General features: G+C 46.5%; 3 protein-coding genes across 11 annotated transcripts in view; 2 read left to right on the top strand and 1 right to left on the bottom strand.

Moving 5' to 3' along the window:
• Nucleotides 1-18,319, bottom strand: part of LOC118639337 (leukocyte immunoglobulin-like receptor subfamily A member 2) — a 462,866-nt gene that overhangs the window by 263,110 nt on the left and 181,437 nt on the right. The gene's annotated exons all lie outside the window — the stretch shown is intronic.
• LOC118639329 (leukocyte immunoglobulin-like receptor subfamily A member 6) overlaps nucleotides 1-18,319 on the top strand; it is a 77,463-nt gene that overhangs the window by 34,615 nt on the left and 24,529 nt on the right. The gene's annotated exons all lie outside the window — the stretch shown is intronic.
• LOC118639324 (leukocyte immunoglobulin-like receptor subfamily A member 6) lies at nucleotides 6,258-16,943 on the top strand. 8 transcript variants are annotated; one of them, XR_004961166.1, is made up of 15 exons: nucleotides 6,259-6,615; nucleotides 7,092-7,165; nucleotides 7,464-7,499; nucleotides 7,679-7,963; nucleotides 8,108-8,410; nucleotides 8,617-8,913; nucleotides 9,160-9,462; nucleotides 10,095-10,145; nucleotides 11,132-11,242; nucleotides 11,850-11,892; nucleotides 11,972-12,009; nucleotides 12,239-12,291; nucleotides 13,085-13,234; nucleotides 13,313-13,512; nucleotides 16,471-16,943. XR_004961166.1 is itself a non-coding variant. In XM_036275671.1 (14 exons), exons 1-14 carry the CDS (start codon nucleotides 6,605-6,607, stop codon nucleotides 13,376-13,378), a joined length of 1,740 nt encoding a protein of 579 aa, XP_036131564.1. In that variant the 5' UTR covers nucleotides 6,258-6,604; the 3' UTR covers nucleotides 13,379-14,932. The 8 variants fall into 8 exon arrangements, 7 of the variants coding, with proteins under 7 accessions (XP_036131564.1, XP_036131559.1, XP_036131562.1 ...); XM_036275671.1 differs by lacking the exon at nucleotides 16,471-16,943 and having other exon boundaries at nucleotides 6,258-6,615; nucleotides 11,211-11,242; nucleotides 11,972-12,007; nucleotides 13,313-14,932; XM_036275667.1 differs by lacking the exon at nucleotides 16,471-16,943 and having other exon boundaries at nucleotides 13,313-14,932.

The following is an 18,319-nucleotide window of genomic DNA, read 5'->3' as shown; positions in this document are numbered from 1 at the left end:
CATCATCATTAGCAGCAGCAGCAGTATAATTACCATCACCATCATCATCTCCATAATCAATATCATCACCACCACCATTATTAACATCACCATCATCATAACCATCATCATCATTATCCTCACCATCACCACCATCACCATCATCCTCAGCACCATCATCATCATTATCAATGCCACTATCACCATTACTATCATTATCACCATCACCATCATCATCATGGTTGCTATCATCATCATAACCATCCCATCCCCATTATCACCGTCATCATCATTAATGTTACCATCACCATCACCACCATCATTAACACCATAACTGTCGATATAATCACCATCATCACCATCATTATCATCATCACCGTCACCATCACCACCATTATCACCATAACTATCAAAATCATCACCATCACCATGATCTTTGTCACCACCACCATCATCATTATTCTTTGTCTTCTAGACCCTAAAACAAAATATTCTACATTTTGTTAACTCTTACTTCCTCCTTCCCCATCTTGTGCTTTGTTCTGAAATTAAAAGGCCCCTTTGTCCTTTTAAGGAGAACACAGCTAAACTATGATTAATCACTGCCTAGAACAAACCACAATTTCAGATCATTCTAGGCAATGCCCATTGAAATTAATTTCAACAAATTCAATCAGATTTTTAAAAAAGAGTTAAACAATCACAGTGCTTAACACAGTAACTCTCAAAGGATGGGAACCACATCTAGGCCATCCAAAGGTAGCTGACTGAATGAGACAGAACAAGACTTGAACATCGGTTTCCTGCTTGGACCTCACTGCATATACTCAGGGATAGCGGAGAATTCAAGTATGAGTAAGACAGCCACATTAGCTGTGATGTGGAAAGAAGCACGTGAAAATTTTCTGGAAGCAAACGTAAAGAAAGGGTCATAAACCAAAGGGTCACCTGCCTGAACATGTCATCTGGTTCTGCCAACTCTCAGAGAAACTTCTGGAAATCCTGTCCTGGAGCAACGGTTCATTCTTACTGTTTTATACGTTTGGACTACTATTTTGTAATGCTACACGTCTTCCAAATTAGACAGATCTTTACAGTTCTTGCATTTTTAGCACTTTTACAGATTTTTTATTTTTATTTTTATCCTCACCCAAGGACATTTTTCCATTTTTGTTTTAGATAGAGTGGGAGGGAGAGAGAGGAAGAGAGACAGAGAGAAACATCGACGTGAAAGCTACTCATCGAGTGGCTGCCTCCCACACAACCCCAACCGGTGCAGGGGACAAACTGCAACCAAGGTACGTGCCCTTAGCGGGAACCGAACCTGGGTCTCTCTGGACTATGGGCCGATGCTCTAACCGCTGAAGCAAACCAGCCAGGGCTTCATCACATTTTAATTGTTCTCTCTGAATTAGAAAACCAGGCTGTTTCCAAGCAAAAAGGTGTGGAGTAGTAAAAGATTTGTTATAGACTACACCCATTTTTTTTTTTTTTTTACTAAATTTTTGGCAATCCAATAACCTGCCCCTACATGCATGGTGGCTGTTCTACTCTGGAGAAGCTATTGCATGGAAAACAGGGCTGGAAGGCAGGATGGGGGCGTTTTTTGAAGACTTTGAGCACCAGGGAGAGTTTGAATGTGCAAGTCTCGGGAACTGACCAAACACAGGCTGTGGGCCAGGAGCAATATGTCAGGAAGGGAGATGGAGGGACACAGAGGGAAGGAAGTGGACTGTAAATCCCCAGAGACTCAATGATAAAAGTCATTCAATACTAAAAAAAACAAAATCAAATAAGTCACTGATATGCAATGAATTTATATGAACCAACAGCTTTCACACACACCTCACCTTGCATCACAACCTCACCTTGAATGTCAACAACACAAAAGCAAACTTCTAAGGAATACATGTACTAAGAATTGTGTAAAACCTACAAACACACACATACACCTTTCGAACATTTCTGAATGGCACAAGAAGAGAACTAAAGGAGAGATGCTTGTTATTGAATGACTCAGCGTCATAAAAATGTCAGTTCTCCACATGTTAATTTATAAAAGTACTTCCGTCTCCATTGTGTACCGAGACCTAAACGAGTTGTTACTCAAGTCTGTATGGAAAAAACTCCAAGGCTACTTAGGAAAACATCAAACAGCTCAGCTATGAAAGCAGGAGAGGACTCGTCAACCAGAAATTACAGCATAATAATGGAAAAGATCAATGTAATATAAAGTTCAGACATATGTTCAAGTATGGAAATGTCATAATTGTAGAGATGAAATATGAAATCATTGGGCAAAGAAGAACTTGGGTGAACAGGGGGATGAAATTAGAACCGTACTTCTAAATGTAAAATAGGTACGTGAGTAACCCATACAGGAATGTGGAATAAACATGACTTTAAAAATGTAATTCTGGCCCTGGTCAGTTTGGCTCAGTGGTTGGAGCGTCGGCCCGCAGACCAGAGAGACCCGGGTTCGGTTCCCGCTAAGGGCACGTACCTCGGTTGCCATTTGTTCCTGGCCCTGGTTGGGGTCATATGGGTGACAACCACTCGGCGTGTCTCTCTCACATCGATGTCTCTCTCTCTCTCTCTTCCCCTCTCTCTCCCTTTCACTCTATGTGAGGATAGATGCAAAAGTGTCCTTGGGTGAGAACAAATATATATATATATATGTAATTCTGGTATATATTTATTATATCTCAATAAAGCTTTCCAGTTTCCTGTTCATATGAAGAAGAAATTGTCATCATCTACCAAAACGCCATATGCAAATATGCTTTTGTCCCAGGAAATGTGAAAATACATATCCAAAGATTACTGATTGAAGCATTATTTGTGTTCTTGAAATATTGGGGAAGAAGCCCCAAGCACCCAAACTCAGTTGCCTAATCAAAACAGAGTGGTTTGCAGAAATGAAAGGCAAACAGAAGTTATCCTTGTATGGAGTACATTTTAGGATGTACTGTTAAGTGAAAAGAACAAACTAGTAGAGAAAAGAAGAAAAGAACAGTATTGGAAGAACACTGACTATGTGCCTCTGTGTATAATGGCAGAAAGACATGGAAGAAGTATCAGCTGTGATTCACGGAAATGGAAAGGCAGTGGAAACAAAGTTACCTTTATATAATGAATGCATGTGGGCAGAGAGGAGGCATTTGCTTCACTATAATAAGTCAGTGGCTGCTAAGATTAGTAAGTGGAAGTTTAATGAGGAACATGATACGCACATAGTTTCAAAGTATCTGTCCACAAATGAATAGTTTGTTACAAAGGGTGGAAAAATCTGGTAGATGCCAGATGGACCAAGTTATGAAAGCAAAAATTACCAATAAGAAAAACTAAGGACATAGATTTTTTTAACAAGCTATGGTACTTATATACTATGGAACACATACCATCAGCCATAGAAAAGAATGAAATCTTACCATTTGCAACAATATGGATGGACCTAGAGGATATCAGGCTAAGTGAAGCAAGTCATAGAAAGACAAATTCCACATGATTTCACTTATATGTGGAATTGTTTATTTATCTCACCAACATTAAATTTTATTTTTAGATTACAGTTTATATTCAATATTATTTGGTATTCATTTTAGGTGTATAGAATAGAATGGTTAGATATTCATATCAGTGTTCTCCCTGATATTTCCAGTACCCACCTGGCACGATACATATCATTGTAATATTATTGACTGTATTCCTTATGCTGTAATTTACATCCCTGTGACTATTTTGTCACTACCAGTCTGTACATTTTAATCCCTTCAGCTTATTCACCCAGTCCTCCAACCTCTTCTCTAGCAAATATCAGTCTTCTCTGTATCTATAAAAGTCTGTTTCAATTTTGTTTGCTTATTTTGTTTTTTAGATTCCACATATAAGTTGAATCGTATGCTATTTAATGTCTTTCTGTGAGTGACTTATTTCATGTAGCACAATACCTTCCTGGTCCACTCATGCTGCTGTAAACGGTATCATTTCATTCTTTTTGATGACTAAGTAATATTCCATTGTATATATGTACCACAGGTTTTGTAATCCACTCATCTGTTGATGGACAGTTGGATTGTTTCCATGTCTTGGCTATTGTAAATAACCTGCACTGAACACAGGGGTGCATAAATTGTTTCAAACTAGAGTTTCAGGTTTCTCTGACAAGTGGAATCTATAGAACAAAATAAAGGAACAAACAAAACAGAAATAAACTCATGGATACAAAGAACAAACTGATGCTTGCCAGGTGGGGGGAGGAGTTGAAGGGCTGGGTGAATAAGGTGAAGGGATTAAGAAATACAAATGGGTAGTTACAAAATAGTCACTGGACTGTAAACTGTAATGAAAAATAAAAGTAAAGAGCCATAACATACTGAAAAAAAAAACCATAAATAAAAAGAAATAAACAAAAAGATGTAGCTTATAAATAAAAAATAGTGTTCAAAGAAAAAGAAAATGAAGGACAAAATTGCTTCCGTGGAATTGCACCCCAAAGTGCCTAATCTGAATCTGACCATGAGTTGCCATTGGATAAACCTCTTTGTTTGCATCAGTCATAGCTTTTTTCTCACGAGGCTCTTCCCTTGTCCATCAGCCCTTGGTCATGTCATCAACCCTTCTATGACCCACAGTGATCAGAACAGGAACCCAAGGTCTTCATTCATGCACTTGCTTGAAGAATCCTTAATGAATCCAATGCTATCTGGGAAGATTTGGAGACGAACACAACCATTGTCGTGTGGGAAGATCAAAAGCCTTGGGAAGAGACCATTCATCTTCTGACCGTGAGCTGAGAACCTACCATTCTCTCCATGGTGTGTTAGGACAGTATCTAGAATGGGGGCTTCATGACAGGCGGAACTTGTTTTCTGAAAAAGGAGAAGCCACACATCTTCTTTTGGGACCACAACAGAGGTTGGCGTGTGGTGAAATAGCTGTTTTGCTTCCTTTAAAAGGTCGGTGTTGAAACATGCACAAGGGGTGATGGATGCACACCCACGACATCCTTTCAGTAAGCATGACCTTCAGGGCCCTCTCCTCACATCTCTCGGCACAGCCTCCGTGAGGCAGAAACATCACTGAAACCCACTGCCCTCCTCTGCCTTATTCTATGGGGAAAAAAAGTGAATCGTATTTTTGTTATCATTGTTTCATACTTTTAAAATAAACCCTGAGGGGATGGTGGGGGGAGGGAAGAGATAAACCACAGAGCTTATATGCATGTACGCATAACCAATGGACATGGACAACAAAGCCAGGGACAGGGTTGGGGGGATTGGGAGGAGGGTGTCAATGGGGTAAGAAAAGAAAAACAGCTGTAACAAAAATAAAATTTAAATGAACGTGAAAAAATAAATAAAATAAATTAAACCCTGAATTTCATTTTAAAATCCTCCTTAATTGATCTTCTCCTTGGTGTATCATTAATTTCTTATTTATTCAGAAAATTAAGGCTTGGTAACAAAGTAATCAATAATCAATGGTTGACTCTAAATAATGTATTACCCTCATTAGTCTTCTCCTTGGTGTGTGATCAATCTAGTGTTTATTACTAACTATTCTTAGGTTAAGCACTGGTGATCAATTAAGCAACTGTTAATCCCTCAGTGTATTGACTTGTCGTGTAAATTTCCACCTATTGTCTTTCGTGAGCTGGAGCACAGAGTGAAAAGGGCTGATGATTCAACAAGGAGAAGACAGGGCTTTCAATTCCACACACTCTCTGGAGCGCTCCCATGCCTTTTCTTGGGCATGAACTTTTCACTTCCTCCTACATTCTAAGGGTCCCCACAAGACTTGCAACCAGGGGGTAGTGGGCAGCAGCAGCTCCTCCCAGGCTAACCCTTGATCCCGTCTCCAAGGCTCCCCTTTCCCTGACTTCCCAGTGAGCGAAAGCAGACTTGGCTCCCTCCCTTTTCTCTTACAACTTTTCTTTAAAAAATTTTTGTTGTTGTTACTGATTTTAGAGAAGAGTAAGGGAGAGGGACAGAGAGATAGAAACATCCATGAGAGAGGACATCGGTCGGCCGCCTCCTGCATGCCCCCACTGGGGATCGGGCCCCCCACCTGGGCATGTGCCCTGCCTGGGAATCCAACTGGTGACCTCTTGGTGCCTGGGTCCCTGCTCAACCACTGAGCCACACCAGCCAAGTCTCATAACTTTTCTAGGCAGTCAGAGCAGAGCACCACTTGGCTCTCCTGTTACTTCTTGTACTTAATGCCCTTCCTTTGCCTCACAGTCCCCAGCTGTCATAAACACTCTCAAAATCACCGGGACTTGCGTTGTGAAATCTTTCCTGCACCAAGTCAGGAACCCAAACACTACCGGCCAGCCGGAGGCAGACCTGCTCTGGGCCAATCCCTGCCGAGTAACAGCCTCACATGGACTTTGCAGGTGTGATTAGGTTCAGGTTGTTGAGATGGGCCTTGACCCTGGGGGACCCAGGGGGGCTCCATGTCATCACGAAGTCCTTAGGAGGGAAAAACGGAGGCAGGGGGACAGAGACAAAGAGGTGTGACAAACAGACAGAGTAATGTAACCCTGACTGCGGAGATGGAAGAGGATGGTGAGGTGCAGGACACCAGCAGTGTGCGAAGCTTACAGACAGGGAAATGAATTCTGATGTCCAGAGGGTAAGATGATAAATCTGTGTTGCTTTAACCCAATAACTTGTGCTTATTTGTTATGGCAGCCACAGAAAACCAATACACTGGATCTCTCTCTCTCTCTCTCTCTCTCTCTCTCTCTCTCTCTCTCCTTCCTCACTCTGATATTTGCAAACTCAGGGTTTGAATCTGTGTGGTTCAGGTTGTATTTCTGGGCCAGGCACACTGCAAACCCTCATGGAATACGGGCTGTCGGTTGGGATAAAAAGGTGCTCAGACCACTGGGACAGAAGATTATGAGGAAAATGGGGACCCAGATGTAGTCACAGATGTTTGCAGAGGCTGGTGCCTGCTTCAGCCTCAGCACTGAGGAAGTGAGAGGCAGGCTCCCAGGGAGGGCCTGTTCCCTTTTGTGGGGTTGCTGACGTCACCACCCCATGACGGGGAGGGCCAGTGTCTGATGGCCACACCCTCTGTGTCTGTCTCTCTGGAGGGCACTGCAGTCCCCTCCATCTGCACAGCCAGGAACAGAGAGGAGACGTAATGACCAGCACCTTCACAGCCCTGGTCTGGCTCGGTGAGATGTGCGGAGGGGAGGGGGAGCCCTGGTCTGGGAGGGACCCCACCCCACCCTCAGGCCCTGGTCTGGGAGGGACCCCACCCCACTCTCAGGCCCTGGTCTGGGAGGGACCCCACCCCACCCTCAGGCCCTGGTCTGGGAGGGACCCCACCCCACTCTCAGGCCCTGGTCTGGGAGGGACCCCACCCCACTCTCAGGCCCTGGTCTGGGAGGGACCCCAGGGCTTGGGAGACTTTTGGGGAAGAAGATTGTGCTCCACATTCAGGCCAAATTTCTCACACAAACTCTCTTCCAGGACTGAGTGTGGGCCTGAGGACCCCAGTGCAGGCAGGTGAGTGTCCCCTTGTCCCCGGTCCACTCGTCACTGGGGACACGGGGCCGCACCCGGGGCAGCTGGGGTGAAGAACTGTAGTTCTTGGTTAATGGATGTGGACGTGTGGGAGGTTTGGGGCTGAGAGCTGGAACTGGGGGTGGGGATGTCTTCTGACCCAGCCTCTGGTTTCCTTCCAGGGACTCTCCTGAAACCGACCCTCTGGGCGGAGCCAGGCTCTGTGATCCCCTGGGGGAGACCTGTGACCATCTGGTGTCAGGCCACCCTGGGGGTCAAGGAGTTTCATCTTTATAAGTCTGTATTATTGGAGCTCTGGGATAAACAGAACCCACAGGAGCCCGGTGACAAGGCCAAGTTCTCCATCACATACATGACAGATCTACATGCAGGGATATATACCTGTGCCTACTACAGCACCTCTGGCTGGTCAGAGACCAGTGACCCCCTGGAGCTGGTGGTGACAGGTGAGGGGACACTCAGGGGTCTCAGCTTCAGCCTCTGCCCTAGGAAGGGCTGCTCTCAAGGGTGTCTCCTGTCTCTCAGCCCAGCCCTGGGGGACACGAGGGAGGTGTGAACCCCGTTTAATATCCTGTCTCCTTCCCTCCTAGGATCCTACAGCAAACCGAGCCTCTCAGCCCTGCCCAGCCCTGTCGTGACCTCAGGAGGGAACGTGACCCTCCAGTGTGGCTCATGGCAGCAATATAACAGTTTCATTCTGACTAAGGAAGGAGAACACAGGCTCTCCTGGACCCTGGACTCAAAACGGCACACCACAGGACAGTTCCAGGCCCTGTTCCCTGTGGGTCCCGTGACTCCCAGCCACAGGTGGACTTTCAGATGCTATGTCTGTTACAGGAACAGCCCCCAGGTGTGGTCACACCCCAGTGACCCCCTGGAGCTTCTGGTCTCAGGTGAGTCCATTATTGTCCCTTCCATGGATTGAGGCACCAGACAGGGTATTGGGATCCTTGCTGGGAGGGGAGCCCCATGTGAGAGGTGGGGTTAGGGGAGCACAGGGGCTCCTGGGGCAGAGACCCAGAAAGAGAGTGAGACCAGGGCCAGGCCAGGAGAAGGGGTTATGGGAGGAGCAGCCCTGTACTCAACTCTGGTCTCTCAGGTGTGTCTGGGAAGCCCTACCTCCTGGCCCAGCAGGGCCCCATCGTGACCTATGGACAGAGCCTGACCCTCCAGTGTGGCTCTGATGTCGGCTATGACAGATTCGCTCTGTCCAAGGAGGAGGATCTGGACCCCACACAGAGCCTTGTCCTGCAGCCCCAGGCTGGGCTCTCTCAGGCCGACTTCCCCCTGGACACTGTGCGCACCTCCCACGGGGGCCGGTACAGATGCTACGGTGGACACAACCTCTCCTCCGAGTGGTCGGCCCCCAGTGAACCCCTGGACATCCTGGTGGCAGGTGAGGAGTCAGGGGTTCATTCAGGGACCAGACTCTGCACAGACCCTGCTGCGGGGTCGCAGGTGGTCATGGTCAGAATGAAAGTGCAGGGCCCAGGGAGGGAGAGACAGAGAGACGGGGTGTGAGGGGAGAGGGGAGACTCAGAGAGAACAAAGACAGACAGGAGGGTCCTCAGAGAGAGGCCTGGTGACCCTCAGGTCAGTACAAGGTGGCAGGCAGCCCCTCACCCACCCTCCCTCTCTCTAGGACAGCTCTCTGACAGACCCGCCCTCTCGGTGCAGCCGGGCACCACGGTGACCTCAGGAGAGAACGTGACCCTGCTGTGTCAGTCACAGTACCCGAAGGACACTTTCCTTCTGTCCAAGGAGGGGGCAGCCGATCCCCCCCTGCGTCTTCCCTCAGAGCACCGAGCTCAGCAGTACCAGGCAGAGTTCTCCATGAGTCCTGTGACCTCCGCTCACAGGGGCACCTACAGGTGCTATAGCTCAGTCAGCACCTACCCCTACCTGCTGTCATACCCCAGTGAGCCCCTGGAGCTGCGGGTCTCAGGTGAGGGGCCCCTGGCCCTGTCTTTCTGTGCTGTCGGCTCAGGGTCTGTCCCCAGAAGAAAGAGGAGCTGAAAGGGAGGGAGGGAGGGCTCTAGGGGTGGTCACCCAGAGGACATCTGCCCCTCAGAGACCCTCCTTTTCCTGTTCACGTCCCCCTCACCCGGGCTGGGAAGGCAGTAGGTAGGCCAAGGGTAGGATTTTTAGCAGGACCACATGGCAGATGTAGGACGAGTCTGGGTGAGGTGGGGACCCCAGCATCAACCCAACCCTCACCCACTTTTCTTCTCCCTCCCAGGGCCCTCTCAGGGTCCTATCCCCTCACCCAGAGGGTCCCCCTTCTCCATACCTGGTGAGTCCCTCTGAATTCTGCTCAGAGGTAGCACAGGGCAGTTCCGTGTCACAGCGGATCTAGTGTCCCCTCAGAAACTCTCGGACAGTCCTGTGTCCCAGGAGGGCTGGGAGTCGGGGAGAGATTTCAGGGGAGCCACGGGGCTCCAGGGACTTTGAGGTTAGCAGATGACATGTGGAAAAGTCATGGCAGAGGGAGATGCTGGGGCCCAAACTGGGGGGGCACAGCCAGGCTTAGGCTGGGAGAAGGCAGGCCCAGCTCATCACCCCACGTCTGATCCCCAGGAAGCTCTGAGGATGTGGTCCCTTCCCCAACAGACTCAGACCCACATTGGGGTAAGTGACAATCTCCTTAGGGAGGTGGTGGGTGTGTCCATGGGGGACAGGGGCTGAGTCATGAGGGGTTCAGGCCCCTCTGCAGACACTGACTTGGACGCACCCTTCCCCTGTCTGGGCCACAGGATCCCCAAGTGTAAAAGGAGAGATTCATGGCCCAGAGCTTAGATTTCCTTTTAGTTCTGGTTCTGACCTCCTGGGGGAGGGGGCCTCACAGGGACACCCAGGATGTGGTGTGGGGACTGTCCCCTCTGCAGCAGTGATGATGACATGCACAGGGAGGGGCAGGCAGGACCAGGGTCTGGGGCATCCAGGTCCTTTCCCTCAGCCCAGGCTCAGCTCAGAGGAGAGAGGGCTGGAGTCAGACCTGGTTCAGTTCCCAGCTCTGCTGCTCCTGCGGGGGGTCAGGTGGTCCCTTCTCTTCCCTGAGTGTTGGGTCATGTCTGTTCATCCCTGGTCCCCTCCTGCTCACAGGCTGCTGTCAGATCAGGTGACATAAGGGGCCCCACATAGCTCAGGAAGGCAGAGCCCCAGCCCACCCCACTTTCCTAGGGGGCATCTGCAGGGTGGAGATGGATCCAGGGGAGACACAGAGGCCACCCCACACCCCAGCCCCTCCTGTGTCCCTGCTGTGCTGGGGGTGGGGAATAAGGAAGGACCCTCAGCTGAGATGAGACATGGACAGGCCCCTGCAGATGAGGAGCCCAGAGCACGAAGCTGAGGTCCCTCTGGGGCAGCCTGAGGAGAGCACAGGGCACCCACAGTCCCAGGTTCCAGTCTCAGCCCTGCCCCGTCCAGGCTGGGTGACCTGGGGCAAGTGACTGACCTCTCTGAACCTCAGTGACCTGGGTGGTGGGGCACAGTCCCTGGTGCATGACTGTGTGAGGGGAGAGGGTTGAATGACAGACCCCAGCACCTGCCTCGCACACAGTAGGTGCTCAGTAAATGACATCATTGACTCATTTATGACGTCACTCATGTCCAAGGTCCCCCATGGTACCTGTACGTCCTGATCGGGGTCTCATTGGCCTTTGTTCTGCTGCTCTCCCTCTTCTTCTTCCTCAGACACCGATGTCAGCGCAAAAACAGGATGTCAGGTGAGCAGGCCATGGGGTGACCTGGGTCACAGAAGGGGGAGCTTGGAGCACCTGACACAGGAAAACATAAAAGATGGAGGTCAGCTGAGAAAAATAAGTCTCCAGAATCTCAAATCAGAAAAGATAGAAGGAAACAATGTCAGCACACATGTAATGCATTTTTTTTTTCTTTTTGGTTAATCCTCACCCATGGATATTTTTCCATTGATTTTTAGATAGAGCGGGAGGGAGGAAAGGAAGGAGGGAGGGAGAGAGAGAGAGAGAGAGAGAGAGAGAGAGAGAGAGAGAGAGAGAAAGCAATCATGTGAGAGAAGCAATCATGTGAGAGACATATCAATTGGTTGCCTCCTGCATGACCCCTACGGGAGCCAGGGATGGAACCTGCAACTCAGGTAGGTGCCCTTGACTGGACCTGGACCTGAGACTTTTTGGTCTGAGGGCCAATGCTCTAACTACTTAGCCAAACTGACCAGGGCACACATATATACATTTATGGTAACCTTTCATGTTCTTCAATCTCATGGAATATGAAACATATGCAGAAGTGTGTGTTAAGGTTTCCTTCTTTACACCGAATCACACGGGGCTGATGTCTAATCTTCTGCAGGGTCCACAGACCCAGAGCCCGAAAACAGAGGACTGCATATCAGGTAGTTCCTGCCCCAAAGACCCCAGACCCCACCTCCTGTAGCCCAGCTTTGCCCCTAACACTCCTGTGTCCTCCCCCAGCTCCATCCCGGCTGTGGACGCCCAGGAAGAGGTCCTGTGTGAGAGACAGCTGCCCTGGGGGAGGGGGCCGGGGATTTCAGGAGATAATGGGGGAGGGGATAGGTTTGAAGGGTGTGGGGGTCAGAGGTGAGAAGGACTAAAATCCACCCTGGGTGACCTGGTGCCTCACCTCACCCTAGTTAGTGGGCCATCTGGGAGCAGGTGGGGTCTACAGCCTTGAGATCTTGGGGACCCTGCCAGGAGACACACCCCATTCTGCCCCAGCAGATGCTGCCATGAAGGACCCACAGCCTGGGGAGAGCGTGGAGCTGGACTCTCAGGTGAGACCCTGCTTCTGTCCAGGCACCAAGGAGCTCATGTTGCCCAGTTTAATCCAATGGACACTTTTCAGTCCTCTCATCACCTGGTTCTCAGCAGTGTCCACACTGACCTCTGTTTCTGGGCACCCAGGTCATCCTGCTGTGACTCACTCCTCCTGGTTTCCTTGTGACCTCATGACCCCTCCTCTGTGGTCCCCTTTGCTGACTCCTCGTCCTCTGTCTGACCCTGTGCAGCCCCAGGTCTCAGGAAGATGCATGAATGAATAAGTGAATCCCCCACAGGTCCCCAAGATCCTCTCATTTATTCCCTCATCAGATGTGACGGGGAGCCCACTGTTCACACCTCCATATAGGTGCCGCGGTGCAGCCCTGAGCGACACTGTTTCCACACCCCTCAAGCTCACCTGTGGGTGAGGGGGACCGTATGCAAACAAGTGACAGTGTCCTAGAGAGCAGAGTGCTGTGAAGGAAAATAAAGCAAGAGGAGGGGGTAGACGGCATGTGGATGGGCCGAGCAGAGAAAAGAGCAGGTGCAAAGGTCCTGAGGCAGGACACACTCCTTCAAAAAGATGGGCCACGAGGCTGGAGCTAAGTGAGTGAGAGAAAGCATGTTGGGATGAGTCGGAACCACAGAAGCATCCAGATGCCCCAAGGCTTACGAAATCCCTATAGATTCCATCCGGAGAAGAACCTAATCTGATCTAACATAAATCCTCACTCTGGCATCCTGACAGGAGGGTTTCAACAGTAGAACCAGGAGATGCTGTTTCTGTCTCACTGTCTCTCTCCACAGAACAGGCATGATGAAGACCCCCAGGGAGTGACATACGCCCAGTTGAACCACCCAAAATCAAGACTCGGGCAGGGAATGGGCACCTCTCCTTCCTCCCTGTTGGGGGTATTTCTGGACATGAAGGGCAGGCAAGCAGAAAAGGTCACTCAGGTGGGTCTCGTCCTCTTCAGACTCCTGGGATTCTCCAGCATGAACCATGTTTCATCCCCCTCTCTCTCCCTACTCCAGCCTGCTGCATCTGATGCCCCCCAGGATGTGACCTATGCCCAACTGAACCTCTTGGCCCTCAGATAGAAGACAATACCAACTTAATTTCATCAGAGGAGCCCTCAGATGAGTCCAGCGTGTGTGCTACTCTGGCCATCCACCAGCCCAGGATGGACCCAGACTGCCCACTCCAGGGAGGGGGCCTGCAGGGACCACAGAAGGTATGGGAGCTTCCCCCATGGCTACTCAGCTAGTGGCCCCAGTCATTCTGGAGACCTGACATGGACCTTCTGCATGTCCTGGGACCCTCTGAGAGTCACCTGATTCTGTAATCACAGATAACTAATATCTCTACACTGAGAAGTCAAAACAACAGACTTTTCAATAACCAATGTGTGAATTGATTATGGACAGGAAGTGAGAGACTGCTTTAAACGAATGATAATGTAAATATTATGCACCAAATGAATGAAATAAGAAAATGAAGAAGCATGAGTGAATATATTAGAAAAAGAAAGCCTATAGGATCAAGGACCTAGTTTGTTGCCTCAAGAATTTGGGAAAAGAATAGCAAATTGTTCTAGAAAGAGGGGTATAATAATGAGTAATTACCAAGGAGGACAAACAAAAATAGAGAAAAAGCAACAAAGCCAAAAAAAATATTTATTCTTGAAAACTTTAATCACACTTATAAATCTTAGCCACAGTGGACAAAGGAAAAGGAGAGAAGACACACATGACCACTATCAAGACAGAATCACAAGGCCTACAGACTTTAAATAGATACCATAGCATTATAAACTGATGCCGGGCCCCGGCTGGGTTGCTCAGTTAGTTAGACTGTCATCCCAAAATACCAAGGTTGCAGGTTCTGTCCCTGGTCAGGGCACATACAAGAATTAACCAATGAGTGTATAAATAAGTGGAGCAATCAATCAATCTCTCTCTCTCTCTCTGATTAATAAAACAAACAATTTGATGCCAATGTATTGGACAGTGTAGTTAAAATGGACACCATTAAATGCACAATTTACTAAATAGACATAAGAATTAATAGAAAACTGTATCACCTTATGTACACATTAAATACATTGACTTTGCAGTGAACGTTCTACTACATTGGAACACTGTGTAATATAAGGAAGTAACAAAGATAGAAACAAGAGGAGAGTCAGTTACCAGCAGTTGGGGGAGGGAGAAATGTGGAGTTATTGGTTACAAGGTACAAACTTCCAGTTACAAGATTGACAAATTTTGAGATCTAATGTACAGCATGATAATTATAGCTGACACTATTGTATCACATTTTTGAGTGTTGCTAAAAGAGTAGGTCTTAAATGTTCTCACCTCAAAAAGAAAGGGAAATTCTGTAACAGGAGAGAGAGGTATTAGCTAATGCTGTGGTGGTCATTATTTTGCAACATAAAAATGTATCAGTTCAGAAGGCTTCGTTGGTGACTTTTTTCTAAATGTTTATACATTTACACACACACACACACACACACACACACACACACATGCACACACACCAAACTTATACCAATATTTTATGAAAGCAGAAAAAGAAGCAGCATGATAAATCTCACAGGGAAGGAAGGGGATAAGAAAAGATTAACCAAAGGACTTATATACATGTATGTATAACCCATGGACATAACAATAATGCAGTGAAGGCCTGGAGGGTAGGGCAGGAGTGGGGTGGAGGGGGTCAATGGGAGGACATCCATAATACTTTCAAGAATTAAAATAAATTTAAAAAAGAAGAAGAGCACACCTCAGCACACTTTATCAGCCTAGAAAAAGATTGACTCCAAACCCTGTCAAGGAGATTACAAAAATGGAAAACCACAGGGAGATCTTTTCCATGAACTTGGATGCAAACCACTAAACATATTCACAAATAAAATTCAGTGACATAGCCCAGCCGGTATGGCTCAGTGGTTGAGCGTGGACCCATGCACCAAGAGGTCGCCTGTTAGATTCCCCGTCAGGGTACATGCCCAGGTTGTGGGCCAAATCCCCAGTGGGGGGCAGGCAGGAGGTGGCCAATCAATATTCTCTCTCATTGATGTTTCTATCTCTCTCTCCCTCTCCCTTTCTCTTTCTCTAAAATCAATAAAGAAAAAATAGATTCAGTGATGTAGAGAAAGGACAACATATGACTACACTGTTATTTTGGGGGGGAAAGGGTAGAGAAGTTTAAAATGTTTAAAAAATTCACAGTGTAATATACAGGTGATGTACCATAGAATTGTACACCTGAAACGTATATAATCTTATTAACCAATGTTACACCAATACATTTTATTTATTTATTTATTTATTTATTTATTTATTTATTTATTTTTTTTTATCCTCACCCGAGGACATTTTTCCATTTTTTGCTCAGATAGAGTGGGAGGGAGAGAGAGACATCGACATGAAAGGGACACATTGAGTGGCTGCCACCCTCAGGACCAACCAGGGCTGGGGACAAACTGCAACTGAGGTACACGCCCCCAGCAGGAAGTGAACCCGGATCTCTCTGGACCGCAGGTTGATGCTCTAACCGCTGAGCCAAACTGGCCAGGGCACCCCAACAAATTTAATTATAAAAAACAACAACAATATAATCCAACCCATTAAGAGAATGAGTAAAAAAAGTCTCATCTCAACAGAGGCAGATAAAGATTTTGGAGAAATGTACCAGCAATTCACAATGAAAATACAAACTCATCAAACTGAAAGGAAATTTCCTAATTTATAAAGGCATGTTTAGCAATCAACACTAGATATCATTCTTAAAGTGGAGACCTTGAAGTCCTGCCCTCTGTGATCGGGAATGAGCCAAGTATTGTCCTTATGACACACTGGAGGTACCAACCAAATAAATAATACAAAATGATAAGCACGAAATGGATAAGAATAATAACGTATTCTTCAGAGATTCAACAGTGGGTTGCATGGAAAAGTCAATGTAATATAAAGATGTGTTACTCAAATTAAAAGGAGTTTCCCAGTATCACCAGATACAGGGTCAGTATAAATATAGCAATCAAATGTATTTCTGATTTCTGATTCTGGACTAAGATGAAGTAGTGAATGTCTCCGTATTCTTTGACTTTATACCAAAGAGCCTGATTTTGACTCCTCCCCCCACGCCCCAACATTGTGAAATAATCAATTTGTATTGGTTTAAGCCACTAGGTTTGTGTTGATTTGTGACAGCAGCTATTGGACACAAACTCGGCCACTTAAAGATGAAACACTGCCATTTGTGACAACGTGGATGAAGAGCATGCTAAGTGAAACAAGTCAGAAAAGTTAATGTTTCTTGTGGTTAGTGTTTGTATGGCACACGTATCATCTTTCTAGTTTGTGAATGGGGTAAGATATACATAACATAAAATTTACTTTTTAACCTCGATGCAGTGGCATTAAATACATACTCCATGCTAGGCGGTGATCAGCAGAACATTTTCATCATCTCAAACAGAGATGCTGAACCCATTAAACAATCTCTTTCATGCCCCCTTATAACCAGCTTTGGGTCATCTTTATTCTGCTTCCTGTTTCTAGGGATTTGCATATTCTGTGCAGTTCATATGAATGGAGCCCGACAACAGGTGATCTTTTGTGTCTGGCTTATTTCACTTAGCAAGATGTTTTCAAGATTCAGTCACATGGTTCACTCTTTTACTATTTTCTTTTTCACCTAATGATTTTAAAGACAGAGGAGAAGAGAGAGAGAGAGAGAGAGAGAGAGAGAGAGAGAGAGAAAGAGAGAGAGAGAGAGAGAGAGAGAGAATACATATATACACGCACACATATATTTGGAGAGAGAGAGAGAAACTTTAATGTGAGAGAACACTGACTGGTTGCCTTCTGTACATGCCCCGAGATTGGGGATCAAACCTGTAACTGTAACCTAGGTATGTGCCCTGACTGGGAATTGAACCCCAAACTCACTGGCATATGGGATGACACTCCAACCAACTGAACTACACCAACCAGGGCCATTCTTCTACTTTTAACTCCTTTACATCATTAGAGTTCAAGTGAATTTCTTATAGACTGCATATAGTAGGTAGGGTTTTGTTTGATTTTTTAAAATATAAGCCAATCTTACAATCTCTGTTTTTTAATTGTGTTTAGACCCTTTAGATATAATGTAGCCACGGATAAGATTGTTATTTACATTTACCACTTTGTCTTATTTTTTCCTGTTTATCCCTTTATTATTTGTTCTTATTTTTCCCTCTCCTGCTTTTCCTTATCTTTAAACTATATTTTTAACATTTCATTTAAATTTTATTATTGGTGTGTTAACTATATATCTTTGAATGCTGTTTAAGTGGCTATTCTAGATACACTGTATTATCATACATACCTAACGACATCATAATTTAGTAATTTACCTCTTCACTGGAAATGTAGAAACCATATACACATATAGCTTTTCTTTTTAATCCTCACCTGAGGCCACTTTTCCATTTTTGTTCAGATATAGTGGGAGGGAGAGAGAAGAAGAGAGAGAAAGAGAGAGAAATATCGATGTGAGAGAGACACATCGAGTGGCTGCCTCCCGCACAACCTCAACCGGGGCCGGGGACAAACTGCAACTGAGGTACGTACTCTTAGTGGGAACCGAACCCGGGTCTCTCTGGACCGCGGGCCAACGCTCTAACCACTGAGCCAAACCAGCCAGGGCTACACATATAGCTTTTTATCCTCACTTATTTTTGTGTTTTAAAGTGAGCTCTCATCAATTTCCTCCACATGCCATAAATATCAAGACACACATTTTATTTATATGTTCACGCACCTGGCACTGCCTGTTCTCTCTGCTTCTTGACAAGATACCCAACCACTGGCTTCTAGGACTGTCGCAGACATCATCCCACTTCTTTCCTCCTGAATCTCACAATATCCATTGGTCTTTCTCTTTCTGTTCTTCATGTATTTTAATTTTCTAATTCCAGACTCTTTGTATTGCACCCTACAAAATTTTCTCAATGTTGCCTTCCCATTTCATAATTGTATCTTCAA

Source organism: Molossus molossus, unplaced genomic scaffold, assembly GCF_014108415.1.
Source record: "Molossus molossus isolate mMolMol1 unplaced genomic scaffold, mMolMol1.p scaffold_m16_p_21, whole genome shotgun sequence".
Lineage (NCBI taxonomy): Eukaryota > Metazoa > Chordata > Mammalia > Chiroptera > Molossidae > Molossus > Molossus molossus.
This window is presented reverse-complemented; position numbering and strand designations above follow the sequence as displayed.

Bases quoted from the DNA above. Each gene is read 5' to 3' on its own strand.
- LOC118639324 (XM_036275666.1), top strand. The intron at 7,964-8,107 runs GTGAGGGGACAC...CTTCCCTCCTAG, and splicing joins CCTGGAGCTGGTGGTGACAG to GATCCTACAGCAAACCGAGC. The intron at 8,411-8,616 runs GTGAGTCCATTA...CTGGTCTCTCAG, and splicing joins CCTGGAGCTTCTGGTCTCAG to GTGTGTCTGGGAAGCCCTAC.